Here is a 27722-nt window from a genome sequence, read left to right as displayed (position 1 = left end):
TCTCTCCTCCTATCATGATGTTCCTTTTCAGCCCAGGTTGAGTCTGGTTGGCTCCTAGTGCTGACCCATCCTCTTCCAACTTGAGAGCTCCTGTATGAGAAAGTTAATTAACACAAAAAAAATTAATGAAAGTGTAGCGCTCACCCCCGAAGGAGCCGCTGAATGCCCGGTTCATCTCTAGTCTGTCTAGGGTATGCTCTTCAGCTGCCCGCCCATTAGCACTAACCGCCCTTCTTACAGGCAATGCCAGACACCTGGAATTAATCAGATAACTGCCACTATAAATCCATCCAGGCTGACTACAGCCCCGGCTATCGCTAAATGTCTAGTACCCACACCACATACAAAAGCATATTTATATTGGTCAGTGATTTTGTTTCTACTTTTAGGCAACCTTTCCATGGGCTGATCAGGAGAGGATCCATGCACATATCTACTCCTGATTAGAGCAGTACAGAGCGGATGTCACCGATGTGACACCTGTGTCTGTACAGTTTTTTTCCTCTATCAAGTGATGGAGGAAAAACTGCAATTACCGGACCCCATGCCAGTCTATGGAGTATCGGATGTAAACGGTCCGTTTACATCAGATTACCCCCGATTACCAAAAAATAAATAACAAATCAGACATCACTCCTGGGCTGAATATGTTCTTTGTTATACCAAAAGTGGATAATTTTGTACACCTAAAATTTGTATTTTAGTTTGCAAGATTAGGTAGATAAAGAAAACAGAATTGGTGATACAATATACGGGCAGATAAGGTCATAATTCAATTGCATTTTTCATCGTTACTATTCTTTACTTAAGTGGACATAAACTGGGTGGGTGGAGTTGTTTCCCTCTCCACATACGAGACAATTCTTAGCAGTTTTGATCCAAAGATGGATGTTAGGAACCAATTATTGAACAATGGTAAGGCAACCCAATAGCCATACCGCTAGGCATACTTGTAGCTTAAATGCAAGAATAACAAAGGACTCAACAATCCTCCCCAATTCCAAACTCAAATTTGGAGAACAATGGACATCTAGTTTCTTTCATGAGAAGAACTGAGAAGAACACTTGCTCTTCTTATATTAAAATGTTTATTTGACACTCCTACAGTTACCAGTTCTTCAATAAACATTCCATGTATGGTTGGCCTTAGTTCACCTTGATTGTTCACCTTGGTTAACTTTAAGTGTCCTCCTTTGATATTTTAAATCATCATGGATCTCTGTATGGGGAACATCTTTGGCCTAAGCTCCTTCATGTTGCTCTAGATATTGTATCACACGTGCAGCTGACTCTTGAGAACTTATGTTTATTTGCATCCACAGCAGGGTACCTCTTTGTAGAGAGATTTATTGAGAAGACCTAAGTCCGGGATAGAGACAGAGCTAATTTAGAGACTTTTTCTATTCAGGAACTTGGTCCATTTGTGTAGTGAATAGACAAGAAGCACAATGACAGCAGTTAGTTCATCTCCTCTCCTGCTGAGTTAGGGGATGGCTCTGAATATGTGCATTTATCCTGAATTCTATGCGTTAAAGATGCAGAACAATATATGTCCATCTGACCCTGCACAGACTTTATATATATTAACAATGCTGACCTAGGTGACACTGTAAAAATATACTACCAGGCTCATGAGAATGACTGACAGCTGTCTAGCTCTACGGATAATGTTTTTGTAAATTTTCTCACAGGGTTTACTTTTTAGTTAATAGAACCATTTAAAGTATCCAAAAGACTTGAAAGGCTGGAAGATCTTTAAAAATCTTTCCATTACTATCCACATAGGTTTCAGTTGAATGTGCATTAAGTAGACACCTATGGCTGTGCCTTTTCTCAGTGAACCAATAGCAACCAGTTGTTAGTGGTGTTCCCCAAGGTTCAGTGTTGGGTCCCTTACTGTTTAACCTATTTATAAATGACATAGAATTGGGGATTAAAAGTACTATTTCTGTGTTTGCAGATGACACCAAGTTATGTAGTGGAATACAGTCCTTACAGGATGTCTCCAACCTACAAGCAGATCTGAATGCACTGTGTGATTGGGCATCTATTTGGCAAATGAGGTTTAATGTTGATAAATGTAAAGTTCTGCACTTGGGGACTAAAAACATGCATGCGTCATACCCTCTAGGGGGAGTATGTTTGGGGGATTCAATGATGGAGAAAGATATGTGTGTTCTGGTAGATCATATCACAGAATATTACTGGATATTGAGTTCTTTTAGGTATATTAAGCATCAGAGATTGTTAATCCAGGGAATATCCGATCGCCTTATGGGATCAGGAAGGACTTTTTCCCCCTGTTGGAGCAAATTGAACTGTGCTTTATAGGGTTTTTTTGCCTTCCTCTGGATCAACATTGGGTAATTGTGGGCATAGTGTTCTGTTTAGGCTTTTCTTCTTTTTTTTTTTCTTTTCTCCGTATCTCTCTAGGTTGGACTCAATGGACTTCTGTCTTTTTTTCAACCTGAGTAACTATGTAACTATATAACCATGTAGGAAATTCCATTCTGAATGATCAGTTGGCCGTGGCTGTCTTCAGAGGTCGCAGAATGTTCATAGAAATACTATTATTTTTCAGTGTGATCATTATTAGGTGGACTGGACAGCAGCCACACTGTCTAAGTAGGCTTATGCTGGCCAGGTGAAAATAAATGTTGCATTTTTTTTTTTTTGATTGGAATTTAAGTTGTATTTGGAAGTATTTTTTTCCGATTGTGCCATACATGTGTTTTCTATCTATTTGATTCAAATACGATCAAAATGATAATGATTTTTTCCCCCCAAAATGTAAAAAAATGTGCATGCTCCAGGTTTGGATTAAAAATGATTTGGTTATTCCATGCACGACAAGTAACCTCCACATTTGATATACTGAAAACAAGACCGGCTTTAAAACTGGAAACTGAAGGGTTTGCTGGTCTCCTCGCCAGAGGTGAGGGAGCAGGTAGAGGGGTGGGTACATCTGTATTTGTATCTTGTATAAGAGGTCACTTCTACTGGCAGGCCACAGATTAAATTAAATCAAGCTTACATTTTGATTGCCATGACCTATTTCATCATCTAAGAGAGTGTATAGCTATTATATATGCAATATGTCCTTGGCCATCAAGTGCAAATTAAGTTTCTTGCATGACATTAACTTTAACAGTATTTTGTGTACAGAAACTCTGAAAAATGGGTAATTAAAGTTTCATACATGACAGGTCAACTTTACAAAATTGTTTGTACATAACCTCTGTAAATGTTTAGGGCCCTGGCAACCGGTTATATTTTATTTTACTGAAAGCAGGCCGATACAATATGATTCCTCATTGGTTGCTTGGGCTACTTTCTTAGCACTTTGCTCTTTAAAAAAATGCCCATCTGAACTCCATCATATCTCTTACAGCCTGGCAAAGATGACATGGTCACTGAGTATTATGTGCATTATGATTTCTTCCTTATAACGTGTTTCACATTCTGGACCCTCTCAGCCCCTCTGGCTGAGAGTCCTGGGTGCCAAAGTCGCCATCCTACACCGTGGCATTGGCTTACACTGCCACAGTAGTTAGCATCATTAAAGAGGTCAGAATACCTATTATTTCCTCTAACATTGCAGGATCATGAATGGAAGTGTCACACTTCATTTAACAGTCCAGATATATCTTTATTCATGACTGATGGATTCACCGATTCACTCCCTCTGTTAAAAACCCCAATAAACACAGACTGGATTTAAATGGCCACAGCAGCCCTTTTATTAACCAAACCAACAATAACCAGAGTAATAAACAAAATAATATACAAATAAATACTCTTAACGACTGTTTGATCTGAGAAGGGGTCTTTGGGTGCCAGACAGCCCTCTCCTATAAACTCCTCCCATGTCCCCGGCTTTACCCCCAAATTACTGCTCCCACATTTCAAAGGGCCAAGCCCTCCCCCCCCCTACAATTACTGACACCAACAGGGGGAAGCACCCATACCAGCTGATGGCCCCCCCATTTGTGTAACTGACTCAGAGATTGAGACCCCCCAAACACCCCATAACCCGCCAAGCTGCCATGACATAAAAAAGACCTGGCAACCAACAAAACCCACAAAATTCAGGGAGAGCAGGTGGACAACCTGCTTCCTCCGTCGACTTTCCAGAAAGAACGCCCCTCAGCCCTTCCAGTTCCAACCCATGTGGCTCCTCCCGGACCCCTGACCCCAACGTCCAATAAGGTAAGATCAGCTAATTCCCATTTTATTTTAACCCCTTCTCCAGGGACTATTCCTCCCCCCAGTCACACAGCCCCTCCGCTCAGTCTCTCTGGGTCTGTCTATACAGAATTAAAGGGATAGTATAGAAATAGCCAACATGTTTTGGGGGCTCATACAAATACCCTCCTTCATCAGGGCTTACTAAGGGAGAACATGTATCAGAGCTGTGAAGGCTTGAAAATGTCTAGTCTATGAGAATGCATAGAGCTCCTCAGCAACTGTTTTGGCAGCCTGTAGAGCTCTATGCCTTCTCAAACACTGGACAATGGTATCCAGTCTCAAGCCTTTACAGTCCTGATACATGTCCCCCCTTAGTAAGCCCATCCTAATTGGCCATCCACACCAATAGGATAAACTTTGCGGGTCTAGAGCTTTTATTCCACTTCTTTCCAGTTATTTTCTATCAGTCATACCTTATCAGTGAGAAAACAGGGTCAGCAGGAAGCAAATCTTGCTGAATCATGAGCAAATGTAGCTGTAAACATATGACAGATATGATACATAAAGCAAGGTTTTTAGTACATAAACATATTTCATAAGATAATTTACATTTATGTAATCTATTTTTTATGTCCATAGAAAATGTAAAAAGCCTTTAGGTCCGCTTGAAACGGTTAGCGTTAAAAACACAACTGCAGATAATTCAGTTATGACTGGAAAGTGTTTCATGATACAGTTCAGTCCGCTCTTTAATATACAGTTTGCTGTTTGGATGAGCCAGCTCAAACGTGTCCCAAACCGTCTATTCTCAAAGCCCTCCTCACTCCACCCTTCTGTTGTTAACAAGTCCCATTGGAAAACTAGAGCTATTTGTTTTGACGTAATATTAAAATGAGAAATATACGCTTTTGGATCGCATTACCGATAGGCAGATCGTTGTAATAAATCAAATATATTAGAGTTTCAAAAGATAATTGAATAAAATATTAAATTATTTTGTGAATGTAAAAATGGTATATTTACAAATAAAAGCAATTTTAAAGTTGTACTCCAGCCACAAAGTATATGTAAACTATTAATCAATGTTTCAGTGTTTGGCATCATGTCTCAGTGTATACAGTTTCCTGAACCCTTTTGCTGCCAAGGCATTTTTTGCACACATTATACTGAAAATTACTTAAAACCCCCGAGAATTATATATTTACTGAAATCACATACCCTGCAGAAAAAATTGGCAGTTGCAAATGTTTACATTGCATGATATTAGTGCAATTTTTCAGCAAACTCAAAATGTCAGTAAAAAGTACGCTTAAGATAATTTGTCCATCGGGCAACATTTTAAAAGCCTGTACAGGTCATCAGTTTAGAGTTAGCCCTGAAAATTAGCCCTAGAATTATTTCTCTCACACTGGCACACACGTCGATACATAACATGTGTGGCACAATTGTTGTTTTCGTACATAGACGCACCTGACATGTCTTTACGTTACTATGCGTGTGTTCGCTGGGGCGGGGGACTTTTACATTTTTGGGGGGATTTTCAAATGTATTTTATTTAACTTATTTTTTTTTTATACTTTACTTCATTGCTATCACATAGAGGGCTCATACTCCTATGTGATACCATTTTAGTGGTGACAAGTTCTCTTTAAGGTAACATTAGTCCCCTAGTGTCACCTTCCCACTTCAAGGAAGCTATTCAAGTGCAGATCATGCTTGAATAGCTTCTTCCCTGGCTTCTGTAGTGGGGAATGAAAGCTGAGGAACCGGAAGTGATGCAATCAGCTACACTTCCGACTTCATTAAGTGAGAGATTGGCAAATGGATGTTTTTCTGTCTCTCTCCCCTCTACCCACCGACACCCATGATGTCGGTCCTGGGCCCACAGGAGGGGCAGCAGGGCCTGGGAAGCAAGGTGGGGGTGTCAGGCAGGGGCGGGGGGCACTGTTCACCACCCCCTGGAAGTGATCTGTGGCAGCACAGTAGCCAGAATCAGTTCCAGTATAAAGCCAACCGGCAGTGAAAGGGTTTAAGTGTATCTACACCAAAAGAACAAAAATTTAAAATATCTATGCTTACCAGTCTCCAAATTTAGTGGCTGTATTCGTTATCTCCTTTTTCAGGCTTTTCTCCTTGATTTTGACCATGGTGATTCTGCCATTAACACATTTTCTGTCCTAGGATGATAACGCTCACTCAACGTATTGTATTAGTACAACAGAGACAAGACATAACCAAGAAACCCCGTTCCTCTCCTGTCATCAACTTCCTTTACTAGCTTTGACATCATAGCTTCTTTCCTGTAATGTTTGGAAGTCCAGGGCGCCTGGAGGAACTTCTTGTTATCTGGCCACATAATTTCCCGGAATGTTGTTGGACTAGTGTAGGGATGGTTGTGGGCGTTCAGTTCACTAATATTATTACTGTGCACATATATATTGACGTCCAGTCGTCACATCCACACGGATAACAATAATAGTACTACAACAGCTGTTCTTTCAATTACATTCATACCCATCAGATTCAGCACTCACCGGAAACTCAAGACCCGCTTGTGTTACAGCCTCCCGATCATCAGTTCTCCAGGTAATCAATCAATGGCCCATGCTGTTCCTCCTCCTCCTAGCTCTTTGATCACTCTTGAGCGCCACACCAACACAGCTAAACAGGATTGCTGCTTCAATGCACCTGGGACTTTCCACCTCACCTTCAGTATATCAGGCAGGAGCTTAGTATACATTCACAGAGTTTAAAACAAAACCATCATAGTGTAACTCTGGTTTATTGAAAACAAAGTAAAAACAGATACAAACACCAGCTGTAGCATGCCTGACATGGTTCCTCTATTGACTTTATCAGGGGAATTCCATTGAGTAAGTTGTGCTGCTGTGAAGCTCAAGAGCAACCAAAGAGCTAAGAGGAGGAAGACTAGCAAGGGGCCATTGATGTTGCTTCAGGCAATATACTGAAGAACAGATGATTGGGAGGCTGTAACACAAGCGTATATAGACCGTAAAAATTTAGAGCCTGTTTTTCCATTGATTGCTGAATCTGATGGGTGTTTGTGTGTATTTGAATGCACCGCTGTTGAACTGCTATTATTTCTGTTCTGGGCATTGGTGTGGGCAGAAAGGGGAGTAAGGAGGTCTATTATGACTGTAAGTGCCCATAGCTTCTGGTGTTGTTTTCATTATTAGTGTCCCTGGCAGTAGGTAAGCAACACGCATTGCAATCAATCATGGACTATACTGGTGTGGTTTGCATGTTGCAAGGCTATTACAGGCAGGGCTTAGGGAGGTAGGTGTTGCCTGCAGTAAAAAAGCTGCTGTCATGGCAGGGCTCGGGATGTAGGCACTTCCTGGAGTGAGAAAGCCTATGTCGAGGCAGGTCTCGGGAAGGCAGGGCTCAGGAGGTAGGCATTTCCTGCAGTAAGAAAGCCTATGTAAATGCAGGGCTAGGGGAGGTAGGTGTGAATGGGCATGATAGACATGACTGGGCAGGACTGAATGCTAATTGCAATGCATTTAATCCCTTCCATCATCAACAATCCTCTGTAGTCAAGGACTACAGAGGAGAGTCAAAGCAGCACGGCTCCTGCAGGAAGTGGCTGTGCAACTCTTAAGCTGGTCATACACTGTAATATAATCTTTATTCAACCCATGGGCTGAACGTATTACAGACTCCTCCATCAATGCTTACAAACTATCACGTACCTGAGGCTGAGACTGGAAGATGGGGAGGCGCCTCTTGCGGTTCGCGTCCTGCGACCCCTGGAGTTTGGAACAGAAGGGCGCAGGGCAACGAGGAGCATGAGTGCCGAAGACTGGAAACGAACACTGCGTGGGAGCAGCTGAGAAGAGAGGTCAGGAACCCAAGGTCAAATCCGGTCGGGCAGGCAAGGTACAAAATCGTAAGGCAATCTCAAGGTCCAGGAAACAGGCCGGGGTCAAGGGCTGGCAGCAAGCAAGAGAGTAGTCCAGGGCAATCCAAGTCAGAGGCAGGCTTTAAACAATACAGGAACACAGAATACAACACATCAAGCTGACAAGACCATCAGCAATGAAAGAGAGGCTGACTCCTCCTTAAATAGTCCCAGGATACTGACAGCTACCTCACTTCCTGTGTGGTTTCCCGCACATTTTGCCGCCATTCCCGCGCATGCGCAGTTTGCCGCGATTTCTCGCGCATGCGCCGTTTGCCGCGATTTCTCGCGCATGCGCAGTTTGCCGCGATTCATGCGGTTAACAACCGTGCCTTTACACAAGCGTTGATCGAGGAATCTCCCACTGTATTCCCTGTATTCTCATTGGCTGCCGACTCTGTTCGGTCGAACAATTTCTGATCGGCTCCTTCAATCAGCTGATCGAGGGATGTTGGCCAAAAGGGTACCCACAGCACTCACTGTGCGAAGTTCAGCCGGTTCATCAAGAACCGGATGTAATTTGCACAGTGTATGGCCACGGTTACTGTTGCACACTCAAAAATAATGTTGCACACCCAGAAATAGGTCACTAAGCAAAGAGAGGAAATCATATTTATTTTAAGGGATTCTGAGAGATTATCAAAATGAGAAAAAAATGGACATTCATAGAGGTAATAAATTAGATAATTCATGAGAGAGAGAGAGAGACAGAGAGAGAGAGAGAGAGAGACAGAGAGACAGAGAGAGAATGAGAATATATATTTACGCAGAAGGAATGTAGGCACATTCAAGATTTGGTCTGTAATTATGAGTTGGCCATATCTCACTTTTACCTTCCAGATGAAAGTGTTCACCCCGTGATCCATGGGACTTTGCCCTGCAGGCACATCCCAGCCATTATAACTAGGCCCCGAACCAGCCTGGGCCTCCCTCATACAACTTGTAACAAGCAAAATATTATGGGACTTTTTTAAGTTATAAAAAGAAAACAGGAAAAAGTTTGTGAATACATATGGTTGTTTTTCAACTGTAGGGAGGAGCAAAATTGAGCTTTTCCTCTATTTTGGTAAAATTAATTGATGTCAACGAGAAAGGTGAAATGAAAGCGTATATATTGCAACTCACTCCTAATTGACCTACCTCTACAAAGGGCTACCTCTGCATAGGCCCCCCTACAATCTATCATGAATGCTGCTGCTAGACTTATCCACCTAAGCAACCGCTCAGTGTCTGCCACCAATCTCTGCCAATCCCTCTACTGGCTTCCAATAGCCCAAAGGATAACATTCAAAATATTAACAACCACTTACAAAGCCCTTAACAACTTTTCCTCCAGCTATATCTTCAACCTTGTCTGAAAGTATCACCCTAACCATCCCCTCCGCTCCTCCCAAGACCTCCTGCTCTCTAGTACCCATCTTTTTTAACTCCTCCCATGCTCACCTCCAGGACTTCTCTAGAGTCCCTCCCATCCTTTGGAACTCCCTACCCCAACTTGTCCGGCTATCTCCTACTCTGTCTGCCTTTAGGTATCCCTAAAGACTCATCTCTTCAGGGAAGCCTATGCCATCTCAACCAATCCACTGTAATATCACTTTCTCAAACAATTCATCCTTACGCAGCTACCACCTCTTCTATAACTGGCCCCTCCCATTTAGATTGTAAGCTCTCACGGACAGGGCCCTCCGTACCATTTTGTCTTGATTTGTGTAATGTTTTTTTTATATTTTAAAGCGCTGCACGAACTATTGAACTATATAAATCCTGTATAATAATAATAATAATAATAATAATAATAGCCTCTGAACACAATGGGGAGATATCATAAAAACTGGATCTGGAAAAATCTGGAGCAGTTGCCAATGGCAACCAATCAGTTTATCTCTTTCATTTTCAAAGCTTAGCTGAACAAACTGAAGAGAGAAGCTGATTGGTTGCCATAATAAAGCTGTCTGCTTCAGTTCTTATGATTTCTCCAATGCATCTTACCAGTCCTTATATAAGGTGGCTGCATTAGCTTCCTTTTTTTCTGAATTGTTTCCCTTCATCTTTACCTGGTAATTCGGTGATTAACTTCCTGTACTAGGGTGGCTACGCTCACTCCTCCATTGCATCTATAGAGGGAGCCATGGTAGTTATCCAGGGCAGACTTCAAACATGTCTTCCTCTCTTCATCTCCATTACATGAGAGGGTTGGGGGTTGGATTAGTACTTCGTTCTCCAGTTTCCTTCCAATAAAGGGACTAACCATGGATAATTCATGGGTTCAGTTATTATTATTATTATGATTGTCCATCAATGAGTTATTCATAAGTTGAATGAGCCATGGTTGGTAGCGGTTCCTATAAATATTGTAAGAGTTTCTTGAACACTGTTGATCCAGAGGAAGGAATGGTTTATCTACAAAAAAAAGCTGCTAATATATAAAAAGCTACAATGGCCATTAAAGAATTCCTGCTGGAAATATTTTTCATTTCACAGACTGAAGAGAAGAAATGTTGCATAATTATGGTCCTCTCAAGGGAGTCTGCGAATATATGAGGTCTTTTAGTTTCCAAGTGAACCCCTGACTCCTGACACCTAGATATTGTGTTGATGGGCTTTGATGGTCTTTAAAACAAGGACGTTTTAAGTGTTCCAGATGTTACCTCGCTGACCAGTGATACATTTATTTATTTAAATCTCTGTTAGAACTGATGGTGTCATTCGGCCACCTAGAACTTGTGAAGAATGACTGATATGACAAACTTGTAACCTGTTTCTCATTGTTAATTCAGTAACATACTGCAACTATTAACTGATCTCCAGACCACAAAATAAATTACAGCTCAGCATCAAAGGAAGAAAAGCTTTGTTGTTTGATTCATCTGGGGTTTCCTGTAGAATGAAAATTGTTCATCATAAGAAATAGGAAGAGGTTCCCAAACTAATGCCCTTTGTTGTATTATGTCCTATTTTTAATGTAATCACACCTTTAAAGGGAGAATAAAGTGTTAATTTAGTGAGGAAATAGTTTGAGTTATTACTGCTGTATAATTTTTTTTTGGTATATGGCTCCCACATTTTTATAAGCTTGCTCTTTTGTATTTTGTCATTGCATCGCATTAAGGGCTAGTTCACACCAGATGCAGTCTGTTCCGTTTTTGAGCTGCATCAAAAACGTATCACTATGCTTTCCTATGGGATTCCCTGTGCTCTGTTCACATCAGAGCAGTCCGTTCCGATGTAGTCAGAAAAAGTACTGCTATTTTAGCTGCATCAGATCGCAACGTAAAGCATAAAAACGCAACAAGAATGCATGGAAACGCAAAGGAACGCAACGGAACGCACCTGAAATCCCATTTTAAGCAAAAAGAAAAGGCCCCCGCCAAAAAAAACTACAAAAAACAAATCAATCGCGGTTCTGATGCAGTCCATAGTATAGACCCATAGCTCTCAACTAGTGGGTTGCAACTAGGTGAGAGGCTTCCTAGCCTCCGCCTAGCACAGCACTGTCAGTTTTCGCACCAAGCAGCCAGGGACTTAGTGTTAGCTTGAGGCGGGCTGGGCTGGGGGTATGGCCAAGAGGGCTCCAATGCCGGGCGCTGCGTCATTACACGGCGCCCGGCTTCCGGATTTGCTAGCGAGAGAGCATGGAGCCGTTTCCTGGCCAATCAGGAAACCGGGCAGAGTGTAATGATGTGCTGCCCGGCTTCCTGATACAGGAAGTACTCGTGCTGGGTATCGGAGCATTTGGGCGAGTACGAGTACTCACCCAAATACTCAGTATCGGCACCGATACTGGTATCGGTATCGGTGCATCCCTAATTATAACCAAAGGAATGATGTCTCCACTTTCCTTAGCTTCCGGTGATGCTGGGAATTTCAGTGCTGGCTGTAATGAAAGTCAGAGTGGCAAGGCAGCACTAGCATGGTGATTATTAGAGTCCAGGTGAGGGAAGTTGCCTTTACAAAGATACTTTCACTTTGTAGCAGTGAGCCTGATCAACTATCATCCATGCACTAAATACTTGGCACATGGAAAGCTTCTTTTGCCAGTGTTCCAAATAATAGTTCAAAGCTAAGTGATTACATTGATAGATGTGACTATTATACCAAATGTAAAACGTTTGGCAACTTTTCATAGTAAAGTAAAGTCTCCTAAAATTAAAAGAGAATGAGGGTACAAGAAATGCATATTATGATAAACTAGACATGTTGCGAGAAATGTGTTTATTGCGTATGGTGTGCATTAAAATTAGATTTGCATCCATGCTCAACCGCCAATCTTAGTTTATCATGCCTTCCATGCTTGCGACAATTCGCATCCATACTCAACTGAAAATGCCATTGGTCATATGTCCTGTTGTCAAACAGCGCACGGAGTTCTTCCTTCAGGGCCTCACTCTGAGCCTAATGAAGGGAACCCTGTGAGACCCCGAAAACGTTTGTACTTGAATGACAAACGTGTCATTACACTGGACATTTTTCACGTTTAAATGGTGTGCTGGTGACATGTTTTGGACTTTATGAGAGTTACACGGTGCCATCCGTGGTTACTTCAAGCACCCGCCTGATCTACAGGTACATTTTCTGATTCGGTAATGAGTCAACAGGACTATGTATTTACTATGTATTTTTATATGGTTTCACAAATCTTTACCATGTTGTAATAGGTAAGCAGCTACTGTGCAGTCTAGGACCTGACACCCTAAAAATTGTGTCTTTGTCTGTAGACATAGAACAGAACAAGGAAGCTCCTGTTGCATCATGGAAGCTGAACTTTTTTCCCTTGTTCAAGCCTTTTTAGCTATGACATTCTGATGAGAAGATGGTGCTATGAGCTGCTAATAACCTTTTAGATTCTTCCACATGTGCTTGACCATCAAAGCCCAGGAACTCCATAAATATTAATGGGCCAATGGTTCTGTACCTATAGTCTGCAATCTGAATCCAGTTTGTTTGGGTTCAGTAAAGTGAATACTGATGATTAAGGTCCCTTGATGGATTGAAACATGTTAGCACCCTTCACCATTAAGAGGATTCCTATGAGTGCCAGCTCTTTTCAATTTCAAAGTGAATACTGATTGGTTGATGTAGATTACTGCACTTTGCTACTTTTGGTGTTTATGAAATAGAATGGAACATATTGAATTCATAGAATACATATTTATTTTCCTGATATGTCATTGGCCGATATTATGGGGTCAGTTTAGATGCAGATATTGCTTAGCAATGTTCTTCTTTCTCACCTTAGCTGTCAGATGTGGCACTCAGGTATTGCATGTGATTGAACGGTTTCCAGTGACAGGTTTTTTCGTTGTTGCGTGTGATGTGTGAAGGGATTGTACATTTTCTGATGTCAGGAATACCTCTGTTGGTAGTAGTATTGGAATCCCAGTGACAGCACATGTCATTGTTACTCGGCAGCTATTTCTGACTTGGCAAAGTTCACTCCTCTTCCGCTGCAGGCCTTTGTCCAGAAGCCCTTTACAGTGGAGACAGATCCCAGCCTTGATAGGACACGCAACATGAAAGAGTATTATTCTGTGTGCAGTCCTATTGTGTCTCGTTCACACAAACCCTCCATCGCTATGCAGTGCAAATATCACTCTACCATCCCTTTGTACTCCACAGAGCTGGAACAATCGCACCCAAAACAGAGAGATTGGCAAATTACTGTTTGTGTAAAAGTTACATTGATACGGCTGTTTTGAAATGATATTCGGCTTTTTGATGTCCATGGGGGCATGTCAAATATAGTGTACTGGATGGATCATATCGTTGAAATGTGTCTGGGGAACGCTGATGTCTCAGAGAGATTGTCATGTTGACAGTGGATTGTGATTGGGAGGACATTAAAGTGTACGAAGGATCCAACAAAAGTGTAATGCAGTTTGGCCCCTGGGTCTGTTTAATGCAGTTCCCAGCCTTGAAAATCTGGATTGCATTGAAAGTTGTTACGCAGCTGGTTTTCCATATGGTGACACCCCACGTAACAAAGCTGAGACATGTTAGGCAGTGTAGGCCAGGCATTAGAAATCAGTTGCCGTGTTCCAGAAGTAATTGTCCTTATAATAGGAGACATTGGCCTAGAAAAGTTAATCACAGAAATAATTAAACGTATTAAACAGTACCGCTACCCAAATGGTAACATAGAGCTACAGTGTCATAACTGTCTTGCTGTGAATGGTAAATAAAAAGTAATAGAGGGCATGACCACTTACGTTCCTTGGAGAAGTGACTGCTAAACTTTTCCTCTAGTGCTGCTCACATTACTAAAATCTAAGGCATTTTGTCTTCTTTAGTTGGGGAGGATCAGAGATTAAATTGGCTGACCCTTCTCGTTAGCAGACATCGTGTTCCCAAAGAAATAGGCTTTTCTATTTCTAAAGCAAATCTGGTGTAGCATTTTCTCCAGGATCGGTCCTGGTCTCCAGCAGAAAGGTCTCCAACATAGGTCCACTTTGCAAACCTGAGAGTGTCCAAACGTGAGAGTGCAAAGGGGCCCTCACTCTACCAATCCTTACTATATTAATGCTTCCTTACAGCCAGTGACATTTTTGACCTTCAGCTAGTACCAGCTATGTAAATAAAAGAAAGGTCTCAGCTATAATTACCCACAAATACGTGGGTAAACCACATGCCACATCAAGGCTCATGTTTGGACCTAAATATAAGCTTGCTACTAATTTATTCATTGTTATAAATGTCACAGCTTTGGTACTGTCATGGATTGGTGGCAACCACACTTAGATTGGCTCCATGACATGGTGTTTCCACATTTTTCTTTAATTGGGCTTCATGTTTTTGGCCTGTATGGCTAAAAGTTGAGGAGTTTCGGTGAGATTGTAATAACTTGCTGATGTCAACATCAAAACACAAACGCAGGTGTACCCTAAACCTAATAGATCTTAGTTTTTCTGGTTTTTGGTATCACATGCAGTTTCCAAAATTTTGCTGATTTCACATGTTTTGGGAACAGTCATAATTATTTTGGAAAAGCTACACTATGAAAGAAACTGTCAGTTCAGCCAAGTGTGGTTAGTTCTTTACATTCCTTCCTATAGGACACTAGCTGTCAGACATCTACCAACCTTCTCCTTTCATTGGTGGCTTACTCATATTTATGTGCTTTTAATAATGAATTAAGCAAGCATCATTTAATCATATGCTTCTCTTTGTTCTTTGCAGTTACCTCCTCGGACACCAAGACAAGCCTTAGAGGATGAAGTTTCTGAGAATAAAATTGCTGGCACGTGGGGCCTTTGGGGACCCTGGTCTTCCTGTTCACAAACCTGTGGCTTAGGAGTAATTGAGAGAAGTCGTTCTTGTTTGTCCCCATATCAGCAAGTTCCCTGGATGCCAAGATCAGAGCCAAACCCTCATATCGTTCAACCACAACCCCAGCCTCCATTTCATGAAGATAGGCCTAATGTTTTCTCTATGGGACCAGCTAGGCCTTCTTACCCTTTTAATACAGATGGGGAAATTGCAGCTGCCTATGCAGACCCTTATGTGCCAAGAAACCCATCTTCTTCCCGATACAATCTTTTTAACCGTAACACCAGACAAGAGACAGTTCCTAGTGGATCCCAGCCTATACATCCAAGGAGGGACTACCCTCCCTATCATCGTTCCACATCAAACCGAGGTCGTGGAGTGCCACGGAACCCAGAGACATTGTGGCGGCCATCTCCACTAGACATCCCACATAGACAAGATGCTTTGCGTGCTTCTGAAACTATCTCCATTCATAGGAAACAACACCAAGATAGTCCTATGCCCTTCAATACAAGGAATGCTTCAAGAGGTGATGATGCCTCTGCACTATGGCCATTCTTCCCTGATTCTATTCCTCTTCTGAAGCCTGAAGGTTGGGAGGAAACCAACCTAGAGCAAGCTTTGCCTCCTCTGACCCCTACTAAAGAGTCTCGCTTTTTACGCAGGTAGGTTGCTACTTCCAAAAAATATAAAAGAAAAAAAAAGAACTATCATAAAATTCAAGTGATCAAGTCTACCTAAAAAGAATACCAGAGAAGGCAGTGGTCTCCTTCTAGCTCAAGTTGCATCTGAGCTGTGCATTCCTATAACTAAAAATAGTTCTCATGGGTCACTGCCCCCTTACTTTTAACACTAATTTAAATGGCCAGATATATCGTTAGGTGAAGTTGCAAAGAGGTGGCTTTTCTTTGTGTAGTTATTGGCCACACACTTTCCCTCAACAGTAGAAAAACAGCCATCTCCTATAAGCTTATTTACATTTTGTCACAATATTCTGAGCCAGGTTGGGATGACTAAAACAGCAATATATTCTGTGTAATGAGGTGACCCTAGCTAGTAGTGTTGCTTTGGGCTCCAAAGGTTGTCTGGCTACAGTCAGCCTCGACTCATTGTAGCCAGTCCCTATTGGTTTAGCTTGCAATTTGGTCGAGGTCACTTTGTTATAATGTTAGTACTGCAGCTGATGTTCCAGCAGTCAGCTAGCACCCCTTCACATGCCTGGAATCTTAGAAGACTCAATTTAAACTTACATCAGAGCAGTTTCTACTGGCGTTGGTATCTTGGCACAGCGTAATTTTGAACTAAGACCACTTACTATTGGTGTACAGACTCCCATTGCAAGATGAGGTGTGTAGGCAGTAAGCTAGGGGGTTTGCATTAAAACCTAGTTTAGGAGTTAGGTTAGCTCACTTTTAAGGGTAGCTTAAGAACTAGGGTTAGCAGTGTTCACTGTTGGGAGATTAGGGGCTAAGAGGTAGAGAGGTAGTTAAGTGAATTGCCTCTCATGAGAGAGACATGGGGGCTGCCATTGCAGAAAAGGCTCAGTGTCTAGTTGTATCACAGTCCCGGAGCAAGCATGCTTTAAATGAATGTAAGAATGGTCAGAGACTCTTATCTCTATACTCTATACATTGAAGTCAAAAGCATCAGAATGCCAGCCAGGGACCTAGCATTCTCATAGCTTAGTAATAGCAGCCTCCATTAATCTGTCATGACTCTTTTTAGTGTCTGGATATGTGGTAAGTGTTCAGGTAGGATAGAGTTAAAGTGTATGCCTGAGCAAAAAAAAAATGCAGTACATAAAGTACAGTACAAAAATACCTTAAAAAAACCCTGTACCTTTTGATCCTGCTGAAAACATACCGGTAGTAACTTCGTGCATTCTGCTTCTTTTACACTGAAATCCCAAGCGGTGATGTCCCTGCCCATTTTTCCCCTTTCACTACAGAACACCTCTTCCATATAGTGACATGTAGTTCAGCAAAAGAGAAATTGACAGGGAATGGGATTTCAGAGCAGAAGCACTGTGTTGTCAGCTCTGGCAGATGCACCAGTATTTTTCTGTACTTGTAATTTTTTAAGAAGACAAAGCTTGGGGAAATGTACATGTACTGTAGAGATGCATTTCTTTTTTTAAATATATAATTATTTTGCCCAGAAATATACTTTAGGGGCTGATGAATAAAACTTCCACCCAGCGTATAGCTGAGCGAATTCCGTTTGCATGACATTGCTGCCACTAGATGGAGCCGAGGGGCATTCATATTCCTTAAACACTGAAATAATTTTATTTGTTGCCCCTGCATCAGACTCTGTGTTTAGGCTTTCAAATATGTTTTATAACTTTATTTCATATATTTCAGTTCTGTACACATATTGTAAAGCTGTCATGTCACATAAAATTGTGTTTATTGGAATGAACATTATGTCCAATATCAATACAGTTAAACCTTAAAACCTGGGCCAGTTTACAATCAAACTAGTCTTTTACAATTTCAACTTTTAATATTATTTATTGCAGCAGATGTGATTTTACGGAGTAGCCGAAACAATCCTGCTTTTGGATATCAATCTCGTTTATTTCAAGCAAAAGAAATTGTTGGAAACTTGTACGTCCGTTTAAAGCAATTAAGTGTTTAAACGTTCTTGCAACTTTCTTAATGCCTTGTATGGGCAGCAGCTCCTTGGAATCTGTTTTCCTTTGCCGTTCTCTTCCGTGTGCCAAGAATTACGGATGAGGTGAAAGGGGATTTTGAATTTTTTTTCTTTAGCCATACGATAACATTGCAATTAATGTACCCCCGATCATGAGTCATGGATTGCATCTGAGCCAAAATGATGCATATTAATAATCGTTATCAATGGAAATGTTCTTAGTGTTCTAAATATTTATTTGAGAAATAATTTAGGTAATTTAAAAGATCAGTCAACTGATTTCTGTTTGTTTTTTTGTCTTTTAGATCCCGGGTTAGAAACGCAATCAAGCCAGGAAAATATGGTTATGGGAAGGTACCATTTGCTTTGCCCCTTCATACAGAAAAGGAGGAATCCCAGAGGTCCAAGAGACATCATAAAATGATGACCTTTAGCACTACAGCAAGTCCCAGGCGAGAGCACAGGAAAGAGCTTAGGCCAACTCAACCTTCAATGGAAAACCAGGGAATGAACAATGATCAGTCTTCCAGTCAAGCCACAGATATCAGTGGGGCATCTTCTAAAAGGAGATCACCATCTGCAAGGAAGCCAAAAAGGTCTAGTCAGTCTGATTACTCATCATGGACAGAGTCACCAGAATATGATTTTAACATAGGTAAGAATGTTGATTCTTCAACAGCAGCCCCAAAATTGAAACCCTCCAGAAAAAGCACAGACGGCAGTCAAGATTCCCAGCTTGATTTTTGGGATGCTTGGGTTGACTTTGATAGTCACAGAGGCACTTCAGAAGTAGAGAATCCATTGCATCTGAAAGAACTTAAAAATAAGAGAACTATGAATGAAAATGTGTTGGTTGCCCAAAAACCACCTCAAGTCCAGAAAATATCTTCAACTCCCGTGTCATCTGTAAATCAAGCTATGAAGCTTGTTGAGGAAGATGAGCTTATCAGGACTAGTATATTAAAAGTTTCTGCTACTCAAGTAAAGAAACAGGACAGCAAGCTCACAAAGCTGATTGGTACAGTAAAACCAATGCAGGGCAAACTATTGAGTCATAGAGTCGACACCTCAATAAAAAATGAGAAACAAGCAGAAAGTGAAAACAGCCATCATGGAAGGAGATTTAGGCAGGTCATGAAGACGATACAGAATAATGATTCCACCAGTGATGAAGCAACAGAAAATGAGCAAAAGTCACAGATACCACACCAACCAAGATCCCGCAGCCAGAGACAAAGTCCATACAGACACAGTACAGACGACAGTAGGGCCTATCACAGTCTTTATAGAGACAACCCAGTTCAGGCAGATCCTTGGACTCCACTAGGGAGAAATCCGCCTTTGACTTATGACAGAGGGCAGGATCAGAGGTCAAGTCTACATCAGAACTCAGAACTTCCCCAGTGGAACTTGTATAATCCAGGAACAGAGGAATTCCACTGCGAGGGCGAGAAGAAACAGTACAAGTCGTGCAACCAAGAGGTATGCTATAAATCAGTCACACGTCAACAGGCCTGTTTAGAGCATTACTTTTAGTGGGGCTAACAATTGTCTTACCCCCAATCATTCTGGCCAGTCTGAGAAAAAGAAGTCACCTAAAAGTGACATAACTTTTTCTCAGAGTAAAAGTTGACATTGCTCCCATTTCCCCAGTGAAATTCCTATTACCTATTACTGTAAGGCCATTTCGAGAGTTAGCAAGCCTTTACCCAAGATGTATGCTTGTCAAATAGATGCTTACTACTTTTGTGCTTTTATGGCCTCCACCCTTCTGGAAAGACTTTCCACAAGTTTGTGGGAATATGTGCCCATTCAGTCGAAAGAATATTTGTGAGGTAAGGCATTGTTGTACAAAAGAGCCATTCAAATGAATCTCAATGGTGTTTATTGGGATTGAGGTCAGGGGTAATTGCTGGCCAAGTTACTTCTTGTCAGACTGGTCAAACCATGTATTTAAGGAGCTAGTTTGCACAAGGGTGCAGTCATGCTGGAACAGAAAAGGACCTTCCCCAAACTGTTGGCACAAGGTTGGAGGTGCACAACTGTCTAAAATGTCTTTGTACGCTGTAGAATAAAAAATACCCTTCACTGAAAACACTGAGCTCATTCATTTGTATGAGTGTCCACATACGTTTGGCCGTACAGTGTAGGTGTGATGGTCAGGTGTCCGCAGACTTTTAACCATATAGTGTATCAGTCTTTCATTGTGTTACGGAGTATTAGTCCATCAATCCAAATGGCTATAGGAGTTCCATGTACTGTAGCAAACTGTGGAGATCAGGGATAATTTTTCCCCCCTTTGGAGCATATTGGACCATGCGTTCTAACGGCTCTTTGCCTTCTTCTGGTTCAAGTTTGGTTTTATGCAGGTAACCAATTTATTTATGTATTATTTATGTATTCATTTTTCTATGGGTTGAACTCAATAGACTTTTTTCAGCCTGGATAATTATGTAACTGCTCATTTACAACTGTCCGTAAGAGTAGTTTTTGCTAATGTACATTATGTCATAGGTTAAAGTGCTTTGCATTAAGGACTGGGCAATGGTCATCCATTGTGACTGGGCTACCAATGCACCACAAAAACCTACCTGAACATTTGCTTCCAATGCACAGTAGAGTGTTACCATGTGTTGTGGTGTGCTGCAAAGCAGGTGCATTGCGTCGGCGTGTCAGGGTGCCATTCAAGGTGCATTACACTGCAACACAGCAAAAAGTGTACTGTGCATTTGCTCTTTTCTGAGTGAAGGGCAAAAATCAGGGATATGCAAAGTGGATCAATCACTTCAGAAACCAAGCAAATGTTTTGATCTGTTCTGACTAATCTACACTCAAATCTGACTGGTTGTTGTATGTTAAAGCAGCTTGCAGCTCAACATTGCTTTTTGTACTGGTTTTTACTGTATAAGCCCACTTAGCTCATGCAAAGCAGAATTACCCTCCTGAAAAGGCATGACATGTTTATAATGCTTTCTGCTAACTAAGTCTTTAGCAGGCAGGCCAGTTTTTTTAAGACCTTGCCAGTACAGCTCACATTGAACTATAATTACAGTTTGTGGAATTTGTTTAAAGTATTCTTACTGCCAGTATAAAGGACGGGAATAGTGGAACGGGCTCATAAGCCATCAACGGTTCTCTATTTTGTTCAAACAAGACCTAATTATAATTCACGTTTGACATGTTTGCATTTGCCTGTCTCTCACCCGGACTTAAAGTGGAATACATCTGCCTGTCACTGCCACTCCCGCAGTTTATAATATCTCTGATAGTGACTCATAGTCACCAGAAATCAGCTGGCATAGAAGACATGGAAAGCAAAGCATTGAGGAAGAAAGAGACACAAGTGTTGGGGAAACTGTACTGCCAGCCCATACCACACATCAATAAGACTGAAGGACCCGAGGCATAGAAGAACACATGACTCTCTCCAGCTGGATTTTAATATGTTCCAGTCTGAATTAATATTAAATATAGTTAGCAGAAATGTGAAGATCCCTTACACTGCACCATATGAGATGGTTTCTATATTGGCAACTATCTTTATAACACTGTTCAATGAATAAAACCCATCCCGTCTTTCCATTTCTTAAAAACCCACAAACATTTACTGGCATATTTAATACAGCAATGAGGAAATAGCAGTAACCCAATAATAAAAAAAAGAAATACAGTAAATATAAAAATAGAATTAAAATAATTTGCTTATTTTTCCAGATTTGTCTTCGTTCTTGATGAATAATGGAAATGTTGCAAAGTCAGATCAGAATGAAATATACAGTATATGTCATTCAAACTTCCTTATGTTCTACCAAATGCAGACTGTCAGTTTTCTAACTATACTGAACTGACTTTGGCAGTAGAATGCTGAACCTGCAAATATTTGTAACTAACCAATCCAGTGGCTCCTGTAGGAAGTGGAACAGCCTGCACAGAGCCCTGACCTCAACGCTTTTTAACACCTTCTGTATGCATTTGTTTGTCAATTGCAGGCCAGGTCTTCTTGTCCAACTGTAGTACCTAGCCTCACAAATTCTCTTTCGGCTAAATAGTAGCAAATTCCCGCAGACACACTCCAAGATCTTGTGGAAGACCTCCATATTAATGCACAGGGTTTTGGAATTGGAAGTCCAACAAGCTCATATAAATGTAATGGTCAGATGTCCACATTAGTACAGGGCCTCACAAATTCTGTTTTGGCTCATTGAGAGCAAATTCCCACAGGCACACGCCAAACATTTTGGAAAACCTCCATATTATTGCCCATGATTGTGAAATGGGATGTCCAACAAGCTCATATAGATGTGTTTGTTGGGTGTCAACATTAGTACCTGGCCTTACAAATTCTCTTTTGACTGAATGGGAGCAAATTCCCACAGATATACTCCAAAATCTTGTAGAAATCTTGAATAATGCCCTGGGTTTTGGAACGGGATGTGATTGTTGGGTGTCCACATTAGTGCTTAGCCCTAACAAATTCTCCTTTGACTGAATGGAAGCAAATTCCCACACACATACTCCAAAATCTTGTGGAAAACCTCTATAATAATGCCCATGGTTTTGGAATGGGATGTCCAACAAGCTCATATAGATGTGTTTGTTGGGTGTCCACATTAGTACCTAACCCTAACAAATTCTCCTTTGACTGAATGGAAGCAAATTCCCACACACATACTCCAAAATCTTGTGGAAAACCTCTATAATAATGCCCATGGTTTTGGAATGGGATGTCCAACAAGATCATATACTGTGTAGTTGTCTGTCCACACACTTTTACCCATGCAGAATATATTAAAAATAGTCAAAAGCAACCAATTATGTGATGAATGACAACACTTAAATATCTACCCAAACAAAATCTTCCACGTTTTATAATGCTATAATCTTTCTGACAACATTTGCTGGACATGCTCTACAATGGAACAACTTATTTGCATCCTATCCATCATTGCTGGTCTTTTAGCTAACTTCATTAAACTTCAATCTGATTGACTAATATAGTTCATTTTTGTAGCCTCTTATTAAATCCTCCTATAGGCCAGTCCACCAGTCTTCCTTCATGACATCAGTGATTGAGCAATCATATCCTATTCTTATTTGGTATTTTGCTAAACTGTAGCCTATGTCCTCTGTGGTAAATAAGAAATGGGTATGCTAACATAGAATTGCTGAAGGCCATTCATAAGTAAATATTACATTTATCCACCCGCAACAGGCAATTTGACCACTCTCCATCTGCCTATCTCTCCCATAATTAACACAAGCCCAATAAGTCTTTTGATGAATTGCCACTTTTGGTAGGAAACAGAGCAGATTGACCTTTCAATTTTTCATTTTCCTGTTGGGTTCACAGCCATGTCCAGCTGGTCAGCCTGATGCCAGGACTCTTCAGTGCTCCACATTTAACAACCAGGAGTTTATGGGTCGCCTCTACCAGTGGGAAGCATTCACAGAAGGTAAGGACCATTCCTGAATGTCACTTTCATGCAAATCTCCTGCTGTCTTATCTTCAGTACATTTGGTGTCAAAGATTGTTTAACTTTGTACATTCTGAATAAACATGTGACTTCACTGCTGACACATGGCGTGAACACTTATAAAGTATTTCTTTGTGCAAAACAGATAACCTTGCCTAGCTGTGTAACTCTTGTGTCCACATACAATCACAGCAGCTGTTTTGTGAGAGGGGTCGATATTTTAGAGAATTCAGCTTTTCCATTCATTAGGAAGTAGAGACTTTGCCAAGGTATGAGGTACTAGTTGTTTGTAAAGCGACAGGCAATGTTACAGCCCTTAAGACGGCTCCCTCTATGGTATATGAGTGACAGGTACCCTTTAAAAATTTAAAATGGTTGTGTGGCTTTGCAGTCTGTGTTGTCCCTACCAACTGGTCAAAACGTCTCTTGTAATTTTATAACCTGCCTGAGAGAAGCATCACTAAAGTAGCTGCCAATGGTGGCAGCACTTGAATGGACCCACTCATGGTCCATGGTGTGTGGGCCTTAGCCGCTGTACAAAGTGGAAAAATACTTCTATGGTGCAGGTTTTGCATTACCATATAGGCGCAGGAGATAGCCAGAACTTGCCTTATGTCAACCCTGAAGACTTGCTCATAGTTTTACCACTGTAAATGTTATAACCCAATATAAAGAATACCTACAGCACTGCATGCTCGTAAATTGTGAGCACACCACAGTACCAATGTGGGGCCTGGTTTGAGAACTGGATTGTAGGGGTGGGAAGGGAACTACATTCCCGCAATTATCGTACGATAATCGGCAGGGGTATGAGCACCTTAAGAGAGCAAGCATAGAGATAGAGAATAATGACTTTTCTCCCACTTTCATTTGCTGCATGCTTGTTCGAGACCACTGACTACTGCAATAAGACACAGCCAGGAAACTAGCATTTTCAGAAGGAAAGGCTGAATCTCTCAGTGCAGGGTTGCTTTAGGCCAGGCAGCAGAGAGAGCGAAGGTGTTTATTCCCCCGCAGGAAGGATGCTGGGAGTTTGGAATGGAACGCTCATGCTGTGCTGCCTGAATGGACTCCGCACGCCCTGAGGTTTCCATTTCCTCTAGTGGCTTATGTCGTCTATTGCTCATATCCTGTATTGTTCCCTATGGGATCATGGACCAAGCCAACCCTGCTGGGACATCCCTGACATACTCCCATCATTACACAGCAGGCTCCATCAAACCCATCTATGGGACAGGGCGGACGGTGGTAAAAGCCCAGCTGGGGACTGCGATGGTTATCTCTGTGCAGAGGCCTAAACATGGCCTAGATACGCTTTACCTCTTAGATAAACATTAGGACATAATAACTGAGGACGCGATGCTCCTGACTGTATGACGAGAAGGGACCCAACCATGACTTCCCTTCATTTACATCAGTAGCGGCATTCTAAGGCTTCACATGCACTCATGAGTTATTGTCAGCATGTTGAAATAAGAGGCATAAAGGGTGTTTTGTTACTTGTTTTTATGTCATTTTTTTTACCCTGCCGTATGTGATTTCACATGTGTTAAGATCAGTTTGCCTCTGTGAGTTTAACCCTTTTCGCTGCCAAGGCATTATAAGCCACCTTTTAGGCCTGAAAATTACTTAAAGCCCCCAGAATGATATATTTCCTTGAAGTCAGAGACCCTGTCGAATAAAATGGACACAGTGGCAAATTTTTTAGATTACATGACATTAGTGCAAATTTTATCAAATCCAAAAATTACGCGTAAGGTAATTTTAGTGCAAAATGACCACAAATATAATACCCAGGATGCCGGCCAGAGTGTGCCTGGCTGTTAAAAGCCGGGTGGGAAGATGTGTAAGGACCATACACATCTCCCTGCCTAGCTTCTAGCAACCAGAGTTGGCGGGAAGATGTATACGCAGGCTGGACGCTCTGGCCGGCATCCTGCTTGGCTCCTGGCAACCAGTAATGTCATTGGTTGCCGGGAGCTGGGCAGGACGTCGGCCAAAGCATCCTAGGTTGCTAAAAGGGAGATGTGTATTTCCTCATCTGCCTTTTAGCAACCTGGGACAATCTGCCCGGCATTCCACCCAGCTCCTGGCAATCAAGGGTTGCCACCTTTTCTTCAAGTGAAACGCGAACACTCTAGCGCCGTGCACGGCATTTTTTTTTGGGGGGGGGTATATAGAGGAGAGACCGAGGAGAGGCAGGAGAAAGAGCAAGAAGAGACAGCCAGGGGAGTGAATAAGGAGACCGTCTATAGAGGACTACAGCAATACATTATACAGCAATATGAAAATAATATGAAGCTACATACTCTGTGTTGTTCTGGGTTGGTGCCCTGATGTCTCTGGTGGCCTCTGCAGGCTCTCAGATGGTTGTGCGGGCTCTCAGATGGGCTGTGCGGCTCTCAGGTGGGCCATGTGACTCTCAGGTGAGCTGTGCACCTCCGATTTAAGCTATGCGACTCTAAGGTGGGCTATGTGACTCTCAGGTGGGCTATGCGACTCTCAGGTGAACTGTGCACCTCTCATGTGGGCTATGCGACTTTCAGGTGGGCTACACAACTCTCAGGTGGGCTACGCGACTCTCAGGTGGGCTGTGTGACTCTCAAGTGGGTTATGTGAATCTCAGGTGGGTTATGTGACTCTCAGGTGGGTTATGTGACTCTCAGGTGAGCTGTGCGCCTCTCAGGTGGACTGTGTGACTCACGTGTAGGCTGTGCGACTCTCGGGTAGGCTGTGCGACCCTCGGGTAGGCTGTGCGACTCTCGGGTAGGCTGTGCGACTCTCGTGTAGGCTGTGCGACTCTCGGGTGGGCTGTAGGACTCTCAGGTGGGCTGTCTGGGCTATGGTGTCTCACCAGGGCTCCGCAGGTGAGCAGCACGGTGTCAGGGAGCCAGAGGAGGAGAAGGAGGAGAACGCAATGACAGATGCGGCTGCCGAGGCCCTTGGCAAGCGCGATGTCGGGCAGCCGCATCACCCTGAAACTGGCACAGGCTGCCCGCAGCTCAGAGGAAAATCCGGTTTCAGGCAGATGCAGCTGCCCAAGAAAGCGCTTGCCGAGGACCTTGGCAGCCACATCTGTCAGAAAATTTTCAAGTGCCAGTGTCGGCACTGAGTGTCTTATGTCCAGGTGCCTGCTGACTGGACACCCGGACACAAGACTCCAAGACTCCAAAACTGGACTGTCCGAGTGAAAACCAAACGGGTGGCAACCCAATGGCAACCAGTGATGTCACTGGTTGCCAGGAGATGGATGAGAAGCCAGGAGCACAATTTTTTGTAGATACACCTCTGACCCTCACACTACACAGTTGATGGTAAATTTAGACCAGATAATACAATCAGATTTCATCATGTATGCCCAGCTTTAGATTGGTTTCCGATTCTTCAGTCACAGATGGGACAGGGCCCTGTAGGAGCGTCCATGTATCTGCACACGCCAAGTACCCTGCTCAGCTTGCAATGAGAGGGTTAACATGAGTTTGAGTTCCTGAACACACAGGCTGGCAGGGACTTTCAAACAACTTGTCTCCTCTTTGAAATGTTTGTCGAACTATGCTGTGTTTTCATCTTCTCTGATGTTTCTTTTAGATAGATCACATTCCCCGCTCCTGGAACCCACTCCATCATTGCTATTTTAGCATCAGGGACTTTACTGCAAGCTGCATCTAGCCTGTCCTAAGTGCTTTAAACCCTTCGACCCGGGTGACCCTTGACCTTTGCACTCTGGTCAGCCCACGTGTATTTACAGCACACATGTGGCCATTTGGCTGGTGTTCTTCAAAGCCTTTATAGATAGGCTTTTCCATCACTTTCAAGCAACCTTTAAACTTGTTGAATTAAAACAGAAACGGCAAGATAGGCTGTTTCAGATTAATTTCTATAAGGTGGCCGCATATAGCATGTGTCAAAATTCTGAATTTTGAAAGAGAAACAACCCTATATACAGTTGTACCTTGGATTGAAATGATAGGACATGAACTATGTGTGTGGCATTATTAAATAAAAGCACATTTGTGAATTGTGGATCCTGAAAAATTAGATGTGTATATAGCCAGGACAAGGGGTCATCTTTATAATGCACCAGTAGAAACTCAGCCTAAACTTTCCAGCATGTCTGGCGTCTCTAAGATACCTTGCAAATGTTTGCATGCCTTATACTACTGATTGTTGTTCAAGCTTGTTCAAAAATGTTCATATATTTTGACTTTCCTGCCCCCCCG

General features: G+C 42.1%; 1 protein-coding gene across 1 annotated transcript in view; it reads left to right on the top strand.

The window, feature by feature from the left end:
* Positions 1-27722, top strand: part of ADAMTSL4 (ADAMTS like 4) — a 129191-nt gene that overhangs the window by 2631 nt on the left and 98838 nt on the right. The window contains exons 3-5 of the mRNA XM_018568122.1: positions 15284-16038; positions 18334-19510; positions 23379-23481. Coding sequence (XP_018423624.1) covers positions 15284-16038; positions 18334-19510; positions 23379-23481 — 2035 coding nt within the window. The remainder of the gene's footprint in view (positions 1-15283; positions 16039-18333; positions 19511-23378; positions 23482-27722) is intronic.

The sequence above is a fragment of the Nanorana parkeri genome, unplaced genomic scaffold, assembly GCF_000935625.1.
Source record: "Nanorana parkeri isolate BGI_ZX_2015 unplaced genomic scaffold, ASM93562v1 scaffold1141, whole genome shotgun sequence".
Lineage (NCBI taxonomy): Eukaryota > Metazoa > Chordata > Amphibia > Anura > Dicroglossidae > Nanorana > Nanorana parkeri.
This window is presented reverse-complemented; position numbering and strand designations above follow the sequence as displayed.